We start from the raw sequence: 16191 nt of genomic DNA, 5'->3' as shown, positions 1-16191 counted from the left end.
TGCTAGGATTTTGTTAAGCCTCTTTTAGCATCTGGAGACAGTGAGGGGTGATGGGGGGCACTGGGAGCACAAGCATCCTCCTGTCAGAAAAATTATTCTTTCAACTTTTCCTTTCTCCTAGGCTTTCAGCTGCAGACTCCAGGTGTAAAATCGGGAGCTGGAAGAGGCGCTTCCCACCGGCATTTTGGGCGGGCAGGAGGGGAGGTGGTCCAGCCGCACAATGACAGATTATGCAAATCCGCGCGGAGCACGGAATCCGTCAGGGCGCTGGGAGAGGCATGCAGCTCATCTCCGAATTAGCCTCTTCCTTGGCGTCCTCGCCAAGCATCCCCCCCTCGGCTGAATGACATCAGAGCAGCTCCGAGTCCTTGAAAGTCTGCGGGTTGATGAGCGGCAGGAGTCGGCCGCCGCTGCCAATCACAGCCGTGCGAAGCCGCCTCGCTACTCCTGGCGATCGCGGGAGACGAGGCTGACTCCGGCACACGGGAGCGCGGCGCGGCGCCGGCGGCAGGACCGCGACCCCAGCAGCTGCTCCTTGGCTGATTCCAGAGTTCTCGCAGGCTTTCTGCCGGAGCCTGGCGGCTCCCCGGCTTAGTTCCCGTGTCCAAGAAGGAAGCTGCATTTTGAACGGTGTGCCGAGCAGAGGTTCGAATCATTCCAGCCGGCTGCTCGCTCTGAAAAGGACAGGCTGGACACAAATGAGATGTGACTGTGCCGGTAGAGTTGGGTGACTGGGGCTGGAGCAAGAGGAGCCTTCCTGGGATGCCGCTCACACAGCTGCTGGCAACTGAAAACTCTCCCTAGTTTACCTGGAGCCCCGTGAAGAGCTTTGAATAGCAGATGTCTCTTTGCTGCACGTCAGGAAGAGAAATTCTTCTCTAGGTAAGTGATTGTTCAGCTTCTCAACCTCTGCTTTGGGGTATATATTCATACAACCACATAGACAGTGCCTGTACTCAGAGCAGGTATAAATATCCAGAGTGTGTCAAATGATCTGTCTAGAACCTATGCATAGTAAGTGCTTCCAAAAGCTGCCTAGAGCCCGGCATTCCAAGGATTATTTGGAAGTTTGAGATAGTCTTTGCCACGTTTGCATGCAAGTACCCCTAATGTAAAGGGATGTTGTTTCTGAGGGAAACAGCTGTCTGCCTAAATATATGAAAGACCACAGACGGAGAGCATGGGAAGTTATGTGAGGATACAGTTGCTTCTTTGGTCTACTCCACATCCTTTGCTTTTATTTGCTCCCATCTAGCAAAGTTCAGCAGAACTACTGTACAAAAATGACATGGTAGAAGCTTTCCATGGAGTTATATTAAATATGCACCAAAGAGCAATTGTACTGTGGGGAAGCCAAAACCTACAGATCTACTCTCTTCCAGCAGTTTGATAGCAAACAACATCTGTCAGCAACATTTTTAACAGCATCAGTTATAGAGTGGAAGCAAGGATTGTTAGAGGTAGTAAGAGGTAGACTGAAGAAATCAGTGTGAGCTCTTCAGATCCTACAGAGCCCGAGTCCAGCAGCAGCCCAGCATTTTTATCCTACAGCTGGCATACGGGCTCCAAGGCACTGCTGCTGGGAATGAACCAGGAAAATGCTTAGAGGTAAAGAAGACCCTTCCTATAAGCACTGCACTGTTGTAACCACACATACCTAGGAAACCCACACTCATGAACTTCTCTTATCCTCAGGGAATTTACCAGGTCATTTTTTACTAACTCCTGTGGCTCTCATTCACATTGCTTGAAGCCTCCCTCCTTCCCTCCGTGTGAGTAAATGCTGCAGAATCTGGCCTACCCCCCGTAGCAGGTTACTCTCCCTTTCCTAGCTTTGAATGCTCTCAGAGAACAAGACAAAGAGAGAAGGAACTAATTTTCACCCCATTTCTTCAGTAGTTTGAATCATGATCCTCCTGCTATAAATGTTCAGCCTGTGTAAGGACAGCAGAATCTCCTAGTTCATGAAGTTTCAATAGCTGGCAACATTTCCTCCCTGTCCTACCCCATCCTGTCTGTACACTTTCCCCATGCACCTTTTCCCCTCCAGCAAGCTGCACTGTCTGCCTTGCTTTTGGGAATGCTGCTCTAAGGAGGGGCTGGGGGTGGGTGTGAACTGCCAAGGCACATTTAACTAAGGAAATTCTTGGCTTCGAGTTTTCTCCTGAATCGTATCAGATACTATGATCTGCTCAATTGGATTAGATGTTCCTAATGACATTGCTCTGTGCAGAAGTTTAAGACTGTCTATTAGGTTTTGTGCCATTTCCCCAGCACATTGACTTTCTTTTTTTTGATTCATAATAGATGCCTAATGTCTGAAAGCCTTAGAATTGAATGCAGGAGTATCTTAATGTCTTGTTGACACCACTCTCTTCTGTAAGGCTGGGGAAATGCTCCTGTAACTTGCATTTTATCAGAGTAAATCAAATTCAAAGGGTTACATTTAAGCAGAGAGCAGGATGCTTCAGTGACTGACCAGTTGCACACACACACACACACACACATATATATACCCTCACATACAAATCCTTTTCAGCATGTTAACTCACACTATCAAGTTCTGGAAGTGCTATTAAAACTTTATGGGTGTTTAGAGGCTGTGATATCTGCTGTATCACTCTTTGTAATGGCCATGATCAGACTCGGTACCATGCAGGAATCATGAGCTGCTCTAGAGTTCAACTGTCATATTCACTAGGAGCAGGATAAAAATATGCTAATAGTAAAGATGGGTTTTTTTAAAGGTTGCAGTACAGGAATTATCCCTGCAGTATAATGAGATACTTTAAAGAAAATGTGGCCATATATTTCAAACCCCTGGCAATACTGAGCATAGAAAATGCTGATGAGTTACTATTAGTTCTGACTATGAGTTTTCAGTTAGATAAACAAAAAATTGCATTTAACTCTGTGTCCCCAGAAAAAGATGCATCATTTTTCTACAAACAGTAAAGGAAGCCATATAATGAACTTCTACTTAAAAAAAAAAAAAAAAAAAAAAAAAAAAAAAAAAAGTATAATTTCTGTTCTAAATCATTCTGAATTAGCCCACAAACAGTTTTGCTTTGATTGCCTCTATGACCATAGGGCTGGCTGAGCTTCAGCTGCATGTATACACTGCTGTTTGCTTCCATCAAGTGTTTGCTTTGCAAAGCTTCCATAATCACCAAATCTAAGCATGGTTTGAGTTGGGAGGGACCTTAAAAAGTATCTAATTCCAACCCTCTTTCTGCAGTTTCATGGGAGCATCCAAGAAACTGCTTTCCATATCCACAATTGGCTTTTCTGAACAAAGCAACCCCTAGGCTGAGAGCTGCAAGGCACTGCAAGCTGGGGCATGGATGGCTGAAAGAAAGGTTGACTTGGAATTGTGCAGAAAGCTGCACTTTGCCCAGCCTGGGGAGTCATTTCAGGAACAGAGCATTGAGCTTAGGGTGAGCCAAGGGCTGCCCATGCTCTTTAAGGTGAGAGGAGCCTGGCTTGAAACCCTTTGTAAGTGTTAAGTAAGGTGGTAGTTTATCAGATCCCTTGTTCTCAGGCCTGGGATGCAGCTGAAGACCATTAGAGCAGGTGGACTGTTAGGGAGAAGGAAGGTGCCTGTTGGAAATTGGATGGAAAGTCCAAGAGTCCTGTCTCCCATTTTGAGATAGGCAGAAGAATGCACATCTCACAGCAACAAGTCTCTTTCTCCTATTGAGATGTTAAAACAATGCCCCTCAGGAAGGTAAAGCCACCCAGAAGAGCACCAGACAGAAATTCAGAATCAATTCTCCATCTATGTCAACATTTAAATTAGAAAAATTGAGCTATTAAAAGCATCGAGTGCTGGAAGAATATGAAAATCATGTACGTCAATCCCAAATATTTATTACAACTACTGTCAGGAATAATTACAATGGAATCGGAATTTCTACTGAAATTAACAGTTGCTATAGAAAAATAATAATATTTTACCTAAACAGCAATGCCATCAGAATCACATGGCAACAGCACACCAGCACAGAAACCATGTTAGTACTTGATGAGGGAAATACATTGGCCCCAGAAGAAGGATGGCCAATTAGACTCCGTTCTGAAAGGAACGGAGAAGTATTTATCCTGCTTCATTCCCTCTGGTGACAGAAGGGGTCGCAACTGCTCTCCCCAAGTGGAGGCAAAGGGAGCAAATTAATCCTTCCTCCTGTGCTGCAAGGATGGGTTTTACAGAGCCAGAGCAAACACAAAAGTAGAAGCCAGGGCAGGGTGGGCTTCCTTAATGGGGAAGGAAATCAAAAGGAAAGGATTCCCTGTTCTTCCTTGGATGCTGGTGACATAAGAACTGTCCTTGGCTTACTCAGCCTGGCCAAGGGAGATCAGGCTGACACTCCCACAGCTACAGACTTACTAATGGCTGGGTTTTCATGCCCCATATGTAAATATCATTACCAGGCACAAACAGCAGAGAGAATCATGTGGACAGGCTCTTCCCTGAGCAGAGCTCTGCACGAAACCTCCCCGCCTGAAGGACTATCCACAGCTACTTATTCCAGCCCCTGCTCTGCCAGGCTCCACTGAAAGGATTGCATTTAGCTTTTAGTGTATAAATAAGTGTTCTGATAAATAATTAATAGTAGCTGCTGGCCGTAAAAGAGGCGGCTGTTTGGAAAGTTAAAACAGTCTGTCATGAAATATGCACCCACCTCCTCTGTGTTCTACTTTCAGGGGCTGTTTTACAGCACCAAGAACATCTTGTCCTTTTCCATGGGACCATATTGTGCAAGGAAGAGGCCAGAGCTCAAGTTCCAGACCCTCAGGGTATTCTTGAATTTATTCTCTCTCATGGGGATATAGATCACCCCCTAAACCACCAGAGGGGAGGGGAGGTGGTCAGTGATTCACAGAGAAATTTTTGGAAATTAGAGGAAAATGCACTGTTCTAGGCTTCTGGGTAAGATACAGGAATTAGACTTATTGATCACATTTGATTTTAAAGCCCTCATAGCTATTTGGTGTTTTTTTAATTTTAAACCAAAAAAAGCAGGGCCTTCTGCCTTGATATCTTGCCTGACTATGTGCACTCTACCCACCTAAACAGCTGGTATAACTATAGGGTGTTTTTATTCATTACTACTCTGTAGACTGTATTTGGGGTGCAATTTTAAATTATTTCACCATTCTACCCCCATACAGTCCTGGTGTTTAGGGTAGACCTGTGCATTAGAACTCTGGTGAATTAATCACCTGCAGAAGGGCATGGTACTATTATCTGTACCTCAAAAAACACAGTTAAAGAGAATTCTGTGATATGCAGTGCCCACATGATGAGCAAAGTGAGCCATGCATGCCTCCCAACCCCTGACAGACTCCCATCAGACTAACTCTCCACCAGCCTTGGTGCAAGCTCCATGTGCCTGCATCAATCACAGGCAATCATTCTGCATACGCAGATTTTTTAACTGAAGGACCTCCCAAAAGGCTTTCTGCTCCATGAAAAAAAAAAATGTGTTCAGGCAGAAAATAAAGTCTCTGTGTCTATGTTACCTGAAACTGAGCTGTATGGTTTACAAGATGTTGTGTCAAATGATGAGACATAATTTTGTAAGCCCCTTCCATAACCCAGAAAGCCAGGCTGGATTTGCTTGTCCACAATACACCCTGGAGATTCTTACTGAAAACCAAGTAGAGTTATGCACTCAGCCCCCAGGAGAGGACAGGAATGTAAAGACAATTCCAGCCTGATTAAGGGGCAGTATGTTCAAAAAGACTGACAACCATTTGGTTTGGCTTTTTATTCCACACTCTCCCCCTTCAACAATAAGTTAATGCCTCAGTAGTTCAATAAACAGAGATTTTTCACGAAAGCAAGAGGTTAATCAAAGCCTCTCTATTCCATCACAGAGCTCTAATGGTATTAGTTCTAGTTCCAGTCTCTGAGCTCAGCGTGACTCAACAAAAAAATCCCTTGAATTCCCAAGTAGGACCCTTATCCTACTAGTGGCATTTCCAAATTGAACTTTATCTACACAAAACAAAGAATAGATCTTTCAGAAGGAAACATTTGTTTTTATTTTGAACCAAGAGCAGAGCAGTATCTATAGGTCACAGATGACACACCAGAAACCTCTAAAGAGATCTTTCATTTGGCTGACAAAGTGGCTTCTCTCAGAGAAACCCCCATAAAGCAGTGGCAGGAATAAACACAAAGGAATTTTACCAGGGTACAACAAAAAAAGAAAAAGGAAGCAAGCACACCAAACACATTTGCCTGCACATGAAAGTATGAATTTTGCACTGGCTTTCCCAAAAGCACACTTTGCAATATCCATGCTATACACATCTAAACCAAACATGAATCATCTTAGAGCATTTTACAGATAATGCCCATGTAAAGGTAGAAAAGACTAGTATTCCCTCAACAAAGAGAGAAAATGAAATACTGAAAAAAATCAGTGGCCTCCAGAGGGCAAAACAAGATGGTGGCAGAGACAGAAATCAAAGGGTCTACTCCCTGCCTTATCTTTCCACCATAAAGCATTTTTCCTCTTGATAGGCAAACAGTATCCCTCCAGTCATTTCAATTTATGTTAATAATCTTGCATAAAACTTCCTCTGACTGCCTTGTCTGCAATACTTAAGTACATTAAAGCGAAAGTCTCTTGGATTTTGCAGTGTTTTTGTTACATGACCAAATATCTCTGTCTAGGTTAGTTTTACTGCAACAGTCATATGTGTAGCCCTAAGTGGTCCCCACAAAAGCTCATCTTGCCTCAAAATTTTCTTGAAGGACTGCCTAGAACCTAGTCTAGAACTAAGACTAGGAAGAGACAGGAGAGATACTATAAACTTAACTTCCTAGTCCCAAACTGCCATGCAACAGAAGCAGTGATAAATGCAAGTATTTATGAGCAAGGTGGAAGCCACTGAATTTTCCTCTTTAGAAGCTGTTTGGAAGTCCAGGAAGCACACACACACAAAAAGAGAAGGCACACGTGGAAGATGACCCTGGTTGCATTTACTCTTCTTGCTTCATTTTGCTTGAAAGGCACTACTTGCTAAGCCCTGCCAGGTTGTCACCAGCACTGGTGGCTTGCATGATATGCTCCAGCCCACACGTCTGCTCTGATCAGAGACTGGTGGGACCAAACTCTGTGTATTCTCCTCCTTTTTCTACCAAATCCTCTCAATGATAGCAAAACACTTCAGCCAGTGAGGGCAAAGATGGGGAAAGGGGACTCCAGCAAAAATTACTTAAAGAATAAATAAAGGGAAGCTGTTATAATGAGAATTAATGCATAGAGAACTTGGGAACAGTCTGACTGGCTGGAACCAGGCTTGAACAAACTCAGAACAAACCTCTGTTTAAATTTCATGTAGCAAACGTGCTGTACTAAAGATTTAAGTACAAAGTCTTTGTTATCTGGGTTTAAATAGACTTCCTCTGCAGTAGCAATAGATCATTACTATGTGACAGCAGTAGTCTCTCTGAAATAAGTTAGTGGCCTCCTTTTAATTCCCAGCACAGATGTGACCACATCTGACTTGCTCACAAATAGTCCCTGTGACAGGATACCGACACCACAAAACATGTGATTCGGTGAAATATATTGGCATTGGTATGAGAGTGGACACGTTTTAATTATCTCACATGGTGGCAAACATTTTTAGCTCCCAGAAAAACTATTGGACAACAGAAAGTGTGGGAAACAATTAACTAATGAAAAAAAGCATAAACACCAAATAGTTTAGCTTCTAACAGGCTGTTTCAGAGCCTGGGACTGTATCTCTTTTTTGTATGTAAGTAACCTCCAAAAAGTAAAGTTTTTAAATCACCCACAAATCTGTAATCCTTTGTAAATTTTCAAAATCAATACAGACAATCTGCAGTTACTTGGTTGCTAATAGGACTATTAAAAATGGTTTTAGCATTTTTTTTTTAATGGCTTAGCTTGTCTACCCAGCCAAACAACACGTACAGAGTTTGGCTACTGCATTGATTGACTTGAAGGAGCCCTAGTTAGGCAGCCATTCTAGTGCACAAATGTTGTCTCTCAGCTGAGTTCACAACACAAATCATTCTATTGGAACTGGATAGCTAATTGACAGCCTCATCAAAGTGGAAAACAGTACCAGAATAGATGGACTGTAATAAAACATCTGATACAGCATCTCACAAAAGTTTTATTTGAAGAGTTAAATGAATTCAAATTGGCTTCCATTGAAGCATTAAACTATGAATTGAAAAGTGATGAAGAGCCATTAACCAAGCGAGAGCAGGAGATTTGTTGCAGCAAGTCAGGGGGAATGTTGTGTGGGCTGCCTCAGAGCACCGTGCAAAGCCTGCTTTTATTCCCACTTATTCACAAGGGCTGGAGCACTGACAGCACAGCCATTTCACTGCACTCTCCTGAGTCCCACTGGGAAAGCAAAGCAAGGGCTCAGTCCTGCAGGGCACACACATGCCTGTGATCACAGGCCCAGCTCCCTGCCATGACATTTTGGCTCTGTCATCATGGCTTGGCAGTAAGCTGCTGACCTTCAGATCGTCTCTCAACACCACCTTTTCAGCCTTTTACTTTGCTACACACATCATGAGGGTTGGAAACAGCTGCTGAAGGACACTATGCAAGGGCAAGGGACTTCCAGCTCAGCCACGGGTGTCTGAGTCAGGCTTGTACCCTTTAATGCTATTTAGCCTTTTGAATTTTTGATGAGTTACTGCTGAGGAGTGGTAGGTCTTAATACCATCACTCATGCTAGATGGACACATTTATTAGAAACTGCACTGAGAAGGTACATTTAAAATTATCATTAAATTATTTCAAGTCTGGCCTCAGAGTCAAGATGTTTTGCCTGCTGACATCAAAATATTATGTGTATTGTGATAATTCTCCTATTACTACACAACATGTGGAGCTGCTCAGAGGGTGAGTGTGGCCACTAATATTTATCTGTTGTGATGATCACTACAGCCACTCTGTCAAGAAACAAAAAATACATATATAGGTTCTCTCTTCATGCATGAAGAGAGATTTCATGCATTCCTCAGACCTAAAATACCTAAATTACTGATTTTGAGGAGCTTTCACTCCAGAGAAAGCACGAGTCAGAAATTTCTGAGGAAATATTACAATTACTCATTATGTTCAGAAGTAGTGAGGAGTTAGAGATCCATAAATTGTGCCATTTGGAGGAAGCCTCACTGCAGCATCCCAGATGGGATATTTATGGGATTTTCTGGGTGGTCCAAATGACCGTGAGACTGCTGGAAATTAATGGGTCAGAAGAAGGAAGCAATGAGGCTGAACATCGGGCAACACTCACCAGAAGTGTGGTCTGGCTAAGTCTTAAAACATATTTCTGCTAGGAGCTAAGCAACATGGAATGTCACATTTGGGCTGGGGAACGAAAGGGTGTGCATGTGTATAGGTAGGCACATGTGTGAGAATATCCCTACAAGCAAAACTCATCTCCAAATCACCCTCAAGCCACTGCTCCAGCAGGGAGCCTTTTCACCACTTTCTAAAATCATCTGGAAAAGTTTAAAGCCAAAGAGAAATAGAAGTCAGAAGAGTCAAACAGCTCCCTTCCAAGTGTTGTTCCACACTAAAATCACACCAGCTTTCATCAAGTGCACAAGTTGAAGTATTTCAAACTCTTTGCTTTATATTCATTGATTATTGACTTCACCCTCTGGCATCATTTAGCTTTCTGAAATCACACAAGATTACATGTGCACTATAGACTTGATCAAACGGCTGAAAATACCAAAAAATTGGGGGTTTAACTTACACGTGATTATGTATTGAAAAGAAATGAAAGAGGTGAAAGTACTGAGCAGCCTCTCCACTCAGAAATGATAAAATAGAAGTCACAAGGTCTGCAACAGCCTTTATCAGCTGAGATGCTGACTTTATCCTAGGTAAAAAGAATTTTCTAATCCCTTGTGATGAGCTTTGAGAAGCTGCTACCAACACCCCTCTCAACACCCCACATTTACAAGCACAAAACATGTTGCAGCTTTATTAAGTTTGAAAAAAAGCAGAAGTTACTTTCAAAGAGGATGTAAGTTTTGTAAACTCAGTGAAAAAAATCTCCTGGAAACTTTTCTGAGAGAAAGAAAAGAAAAATGCTCTTTTTTCCTTCTGCAGTGAACAGAAACCCTGAATTTTTGCTAATGGTCACCAGGAGTCATTTATCACTCAAATCAGGTTGCTTGTTTCTGTAATGAATGAGGAGTCCATGCAAGGAGCAGCAAGGCAGGTATCATGATTCATTGGGCTGCTGGTAAGTGACAGGAGTCATACAAGCTTAGAAAGGAAAGAAAAGAGGAAAGGCTTTACATCAGGCTTTTAGCCTAAAGGGAAGTTTTATATATAGACAATAAAGACATTCTGACTTGTGATTTATTCCGGAATAAGGAAGGGAAAGCTCTGGCCTGCCTCCAGGTGAATTGCTCCCAGCAGTGCACTCTGGTGCAGACAGGAGATTAGGAATGGCCACGCTGCTGCGGAATGAGGGTCCTGCTCCTCTGCTCTACCCTGTCAGCACTGACACCTCTGAGCCCACTGCAGATGTGAAGTCCATTAGCTCCATCCTCAGGGCAAACGAACACAGCTGATGGCTTAATATCAATATTTCTACTTCCCACAAGCTCAAGTAGCTCAGAGATCCTTTGCATACCCATGATCAGAGCTAAGAGGAGCTCCCCCAGCCCACACACCAAGTCTGCCTGTTCAGGCACCAAGAGCCCTGGGGGAAGCTGTGCCCGTGGGAACTGGCCCACGGGGGAGTCAGCTTTAATTCCTGATGCACAGTTAACACATGGCATTAATAAGGGGCTGTTTCTCTTGGCTGTCGTGCTATCGGTTTTAAATAGTCAAGTCCTAATCTCCCAATCAGTCATCTTCAAAATCAGTACACTTTACTCATCAATCAAATGCATTTTTGCAGGCAAGCAGGAAGTGTTATTTAGCAAGGAGGCAGCAATTTTTAAACCTCCATTTTTCTTCAGCTGCCTGAATTAAAGAAAAATTAGAGTCCCTGCAGATGTCTCTGACATCACAACAGAGTTGTACTGCAGCATTCTGCTCTTGCTGGGGAAAGGCCCCACATTGAGGAAATTGGCTGAAGATCTACTGAAGGACCAACTCTGGATGACTGTAACCTTGGTTCCTTGAGCAAACGTGCCCAGCTTTGGGCTTTACCTCCCTGAAAACTCTGTGAATGCTCATCAGTGGCCACAGGAGCACAGGACCTCAAATACCAGTTACCAAAATGCAACTCCATTGGTAACACTAATTATGAAATATGGCCTATTTTCATATTTTGCAAATTAATCTAGTGCAGGAACTCTCTGAAGATAGCTGAATTCTGGAGCGAATATAAAGCTGTTGAACTTCAAGGGGGAGAGTTTCAAAGGCACAAATGGCACTTAACTTCCAATTATGCCTCGGAGAAAGTTCCACTAATGGCTAATATAGCTGATTTATTTTCATAACCTTTAATTACTTCGCACCATTCTTTTTTTTTACTGAACAGTGTAATCACTTCAACGGAGCAGTTGGAAAACAATGTGCAGACAAAAAAGGGTCTGCTCCAATGCTAGGTTTCCTTACACAAGTTTAAATTCTATATCAATTTTATATAATTATACACCTCAATAAGTGGGAATACTTGCACTTATTTATAATATGAGATTTCATCTCGATGAGATTTTACCGTGTTATTGAGAGGAAAGTTAGGGATGAAGACCATAGTTTTGTTTTGACTAGCATAAAGTCAGGGACTTCTCCTATTTTAGTAATATAAGCTATAATATTCGTGAAGTTTATTGTTTTGGCGGCTTGCAATACCAGTACCCAGGAGATGCAGCAGGGCCAAATACTGAGGGAAAACCGTGCAATTTTAGGTTTTGTCACTGTTCCCTTGTGCCAAAGGTGGAGGCTGGAACATTTGCAAAGCATCCAGGGTGATCTAGCGGCACATTTCTTAGAGCAGAACTCCTGGCTTTTATTTAATGTTAAACACAGAAATCTTAATTAAGGTGCTTTACGTGCCGTGGGGATTTCCGAAGGCTTCTGGTGGGAGCGTGGCCGCGGGCAGAGCTGTGCTCGGGAGCGAGGGCAGAGCAGGTGCTGCCTCGCAAAAGCGAGAAGCGATTGCCCTCTAGTGCCCAAAGCAAGCCGAGGATGCACAGTCCGAGGACAGGGAGTTCAAGATTTTTTCCAAGTTACCTGCCTGTCTCGTGCTGACCGAACAGGCTTTTTGCAATCAGCTTTTTTGGGGCGGACACATCACCCAGCTCTGCAGGCTGCCCCTCCCACGGAGAGCAAGAGTCCTGATCTGATAAACCCTGGGAGTCGGGCTGAGAGACTCATCAATGTCACCCAAACTCCAATACTGCCTGGCACAGGATGCTTCACTTGATCCAGTGTTATCTTTTGAGGAAATCTTAATTGGAGGTTTAATAAGAAGTGAAATCCCACCAAGCAGACAATTGCTGAACAAGGGAAGCACTAAAGCAGGGCAAATACTCTTAAGATTATCAGGATGACTTCAATTTCCTAATGGTAGCTGTGATTTTTTTATTTCTTCTCTCGCACTTAAGAAAGGAGTAAATGCAGAAGATATTTCTTATATCTGTCCCTACCTCACTCCCCTCTTGGCCAGTTGTGTGACACAACAGGGTCACTGCTGGAATAGCCCACAAGGCAGGGGTATCAATCTCCTTGCAACCTTCCAGCTGAGGAAGGTAAATCAGATAAGACCTTGAACCTGCCAGACTCACAAACGGCCTCAGAAAACAACTCCTCCTCTCTAAATGCTTCTTACAAGCATTTTCCAGTTTTAGGTGTAAGCCTTAAGATGAATGAATAGTTTCCAGAACACAAGCCAAAAGTGTAATCTGAGTTAATGGAGGAGGACACATCAACTGATAAGTATCTGCCTGGAAAAAGCATTTCTTCCCTGCAGTTCCAAAATAATTCATTGTTTACTGTCTCACATTGTTCCAATAGACAAACAATATAAATAATTCAGAAAGATGTTAATTCCTACTTAAATCCATAGCGCAGCATAGGCTATTTATTTAGTTAGCTTTAACTGCCTCTGAATCATAGAGTTTACTGTTACCAATGACAATTTTTCATGAATTTAGGCAGAACTGCCAGGAATTGCATGAGGGCTTCAGAGCAATGAGGTTTAAGCACCTCGTACTTCATCTGTACAGGGGCAGACCAGAGGCTGAGGGCTTTAGCTGGAGGTGTCATGGACCAGCACACACACCTACTTGCCCACCCAGCACTAAAACAGCTTCCTTGAGGTGCTTCTCTTGCCACAGCACCTCCCATTGATCCCTGATGGAGGCAGAGCCATGCACAGTTGCAGCAGCCTGCTCATTCACTTGGAAAAATCCCCACAGAATCTTTGCAGTTCCTAAACTGGACCATGAAGTCCTGACTGCTCTGAGTGCAGAATGCAAACTGGAGAGAAAGCTCTACAAATCTTTCCTCCTGTTGTGTTTTTCACTTTGGTCACATTAATTTTCCAATCCAACACACAGTTTATCCCTTATGCAGTTGGAATTTGACATGGAACGTGGTCCCTTATTAGACAAAGATTCACTTTTTTCTAATTTTGCCCCTGAAATCTTCCATTGTTCCCATTTGCAATAGCAATAACATATTTTAGCCAAGAAAAGCCGATAAGTAGATCCACATCCTCAAAAAGTCATGCTCAGAGTTCATTTCTGTATCCTGAGAACACAGGGCAGCTGCTTAATGCAGCTCATCTTAATGCACCAAGAAAGCAAGTGACACTGAGTGCTCCTTGAACTACTCAGAAACTTCCCTCTTTACTCAGATTGCCAGTATCAATCACCGGCCTTATTAATGTGTGTTTTTAATTGCTTTATGGATTTTGTTTTACTTACTCTTTTTTTACTTCTTGTTGCAGATAATGTTAAGAGTCCTCTTCATTGATTATTGGCAGCTGCTGCATTCTGAGAAAACCTCTTTCAATTTATCTTTCCGGGTCCTTTGACTTCCCGCCCCGGCAGCTTTACAGCCTCCCCGAATGCTTCATCAATGTACTGCAATGGTCACATGAACATCTTAGAAGGGGAACCTCCACAGCTCCTCATTCCTATGGCACTTTAGGAAGAGCACCAGGAAAAGCAGCAAGTCCAGCAGGAGCTGGAAGCCCTGCGAAAGATGAATCTCATCGGGAAGCTCCGCAGAAGCTTCCGAACGCTGGTCATTCTGCTGGCCACCTTCTGCTTGGCAAGCATTGTCATCTCTGCCTATTTCCTCTACACTGGCTACAAGCAGGAAATGGCCCTGGTGGAAACCACTGGACAAGCAGAGTGTGAGGACCTCAAGCTTCTGCCCTACCGGTCTGCGGAGCTGAGAACACCTAAGCCAATTGATCCCTCTAGGACTGATCCCACCGTGCTCCTGTTTGTGGAAAGCCAGTACTCCCAGCTGGGGCAAGACATCATAGCCATCCTCGAGTCCAGCAAGTTTCAGTACCACATGGTCATTGCTCCAGCCAAGGGGGACATTCCCCCTCTCACAGACAATGGGAGAGGGAAGTACACGATTGTTATATATGAGAATATTTTGAAGTACGTGTCCATGGACTCATGGAATAGAGAGCTTCTGGAAAAATACTGTGTGGAATACAGTGTTAGCATAATTGGTTTTCATAAAGCCAACGAGAACAGCTCCCCGAGTGTCAGACTGAAGGGGCTGCCATTACAGCTGCACAACAACGTGGCCCTCAGAGACTGCGCGGTGAACCCTCAGTCGCCCCTGCTGCGCATCACCAAAGCGCCCAGGGTGGAGAGGGGCCCCCTGCCCGGCGAGGACTGGACAGTGTTCCAGTACAATCATTCCACCTACCAGCCCGTGCTCCTGGCTGAGCTGCAGCCCGCCAGGCCCACCCCTGCCACGCTGCCCAGGGCTGCTCTCTATGCAACCATCATCCAGGACCTGGGGCTGCACGACGGCATCCAGAGAGTCCTCTTTGGGAACAACCTGACCTTCTGGCTCCACAAGCTCATCTTCATCGATGCCATCTCCTTCCTGTCGGGAAAGAAGCTCACGCTCTCCTTGGAGAGGTACATCCTGGTGGACATAGATGACATCTTTGTCGGGAAGGAGGGGACAAGGATGAACATCAACGATGTGAAGGTAAGGCAAGAACCATCCCAGATGTGTGTGTGCTAATGGGTGTTTAAGCTTGTAAGAGCTGAGAAGCTCCTTTTCCTGGTAAGGGCTCAAAGTGCACAAGTGCAGCCAGCAGATACATAAACCACAAGCTGAGATTAAAAGCCATTTTTCCCACATACATACAGAGATGCACTTATGAATGCATATATGTACGGGCATACACATGCATGTTGCACATATATGTATACAATATCTTCTAGAGGCCTTTTCTGTATTGTTTCTCTAAAGTAGACAGGACAATACAAGATGGTTGCCTTTTTAAACCTCACCATCACTGAGTTTAAAACAAACAAAAAGACAAAAGGAGAAAAGGAGCCTGAAGAAGCTACAGCCCCAATGTGATGTCTAAGAGTTAGCAGGATAATTTTCATTACCGGACTAGCAGGTAAGCATTTAAAGTTACCCGTGACAGGGTGGAAGCACAGCATGCACTTGAGCAAGTGACATAACCATCTGATAGAGTGAAAGGCCCACAGACTACTCACTGGGGGCTCTTCTGCACTTATTTTCCTGATCTGTAGTATCCAGGGACACCATTAAATTTGTTCAGAGTAATTTTCAAAGATGTGTTCAACTTGGAAAGAATAGACAGAGCTCAACAGCATGACAGTTATTTCTTGTCATTTTCCACATGTGGGAATCATAGTCAGAGATTAATTGAATCCCTAAGCATGCAATATCACATTCTCTAGCCTTTACTCTGAAGGGTTTTTTCCTGTAAATACCCAATGCTTTCAAGAACAATAAGCAAACCTTTTGTTTTTAAAAGCAGATTTCTATTTAATTTCTAAACCCTTATTTCTGTTTCTACAGTTTCTATATTCATTTGCCTCCTCATCCAGACCATTGAGGTATCCAAATACCCAGCAAGAGCAGTAGCCTCATATACAATTGAAACAATTTTGCACATCAGAGTACTTGGGGTAATTCTATTAGCCAAACCAGGCATATGAATGCTCATCAGGGCTGATTCTGAGCA

The 16191-nt window shown here is 43.6% G+C and overlaps 1 protein-coding gene across 1 annotated transcript in view; it reads left to right on the top strand.

The window, feature by feature from the left end:
- Positions 1-252: 252 nt before the first annotated feature.
- The window catches only part of NDST4 (N-deacetylase and N-sulfotransferase 4), a 67992-nt gene continuing 52053 nt past the window's right edge, over positions 253-16191 (top strand). Inside the window, exons 1-2 of the mRNA XM_056490769.1 lie at positions 253-882; positions 13936-15173. Of these exons, the coding sequence (XP_056346744.1) occupies positions 14193-15173 (981 nt within the window). The 5' untranslated portion in view covers positions 253-882; positions 13936-14192. The remainder of the gene's footprint in view (positions 883-13935; positions 15174-16191) is intronic.

The sequence above is a fragment of the Oenanthe melanoleuca genome, chromosome 4 (assembly GCF_029582105.1).
Source record: "Oenanthe melanoleuca isolate GR-GAL-2019-014 chromosome 4, OMel1.0, whole genome shotgun sequence".
In the NCBI taxonomy this organism is placed as follows: Eukaryota; Metazoa; Chordata; class Aves; order Passeriformes; family Muscicapidae; genus Oenanthe; species Oenanthe melanoleuca.
This window is presented reverse-complemented; position numbering and strand designations above follow the sequence as displayed.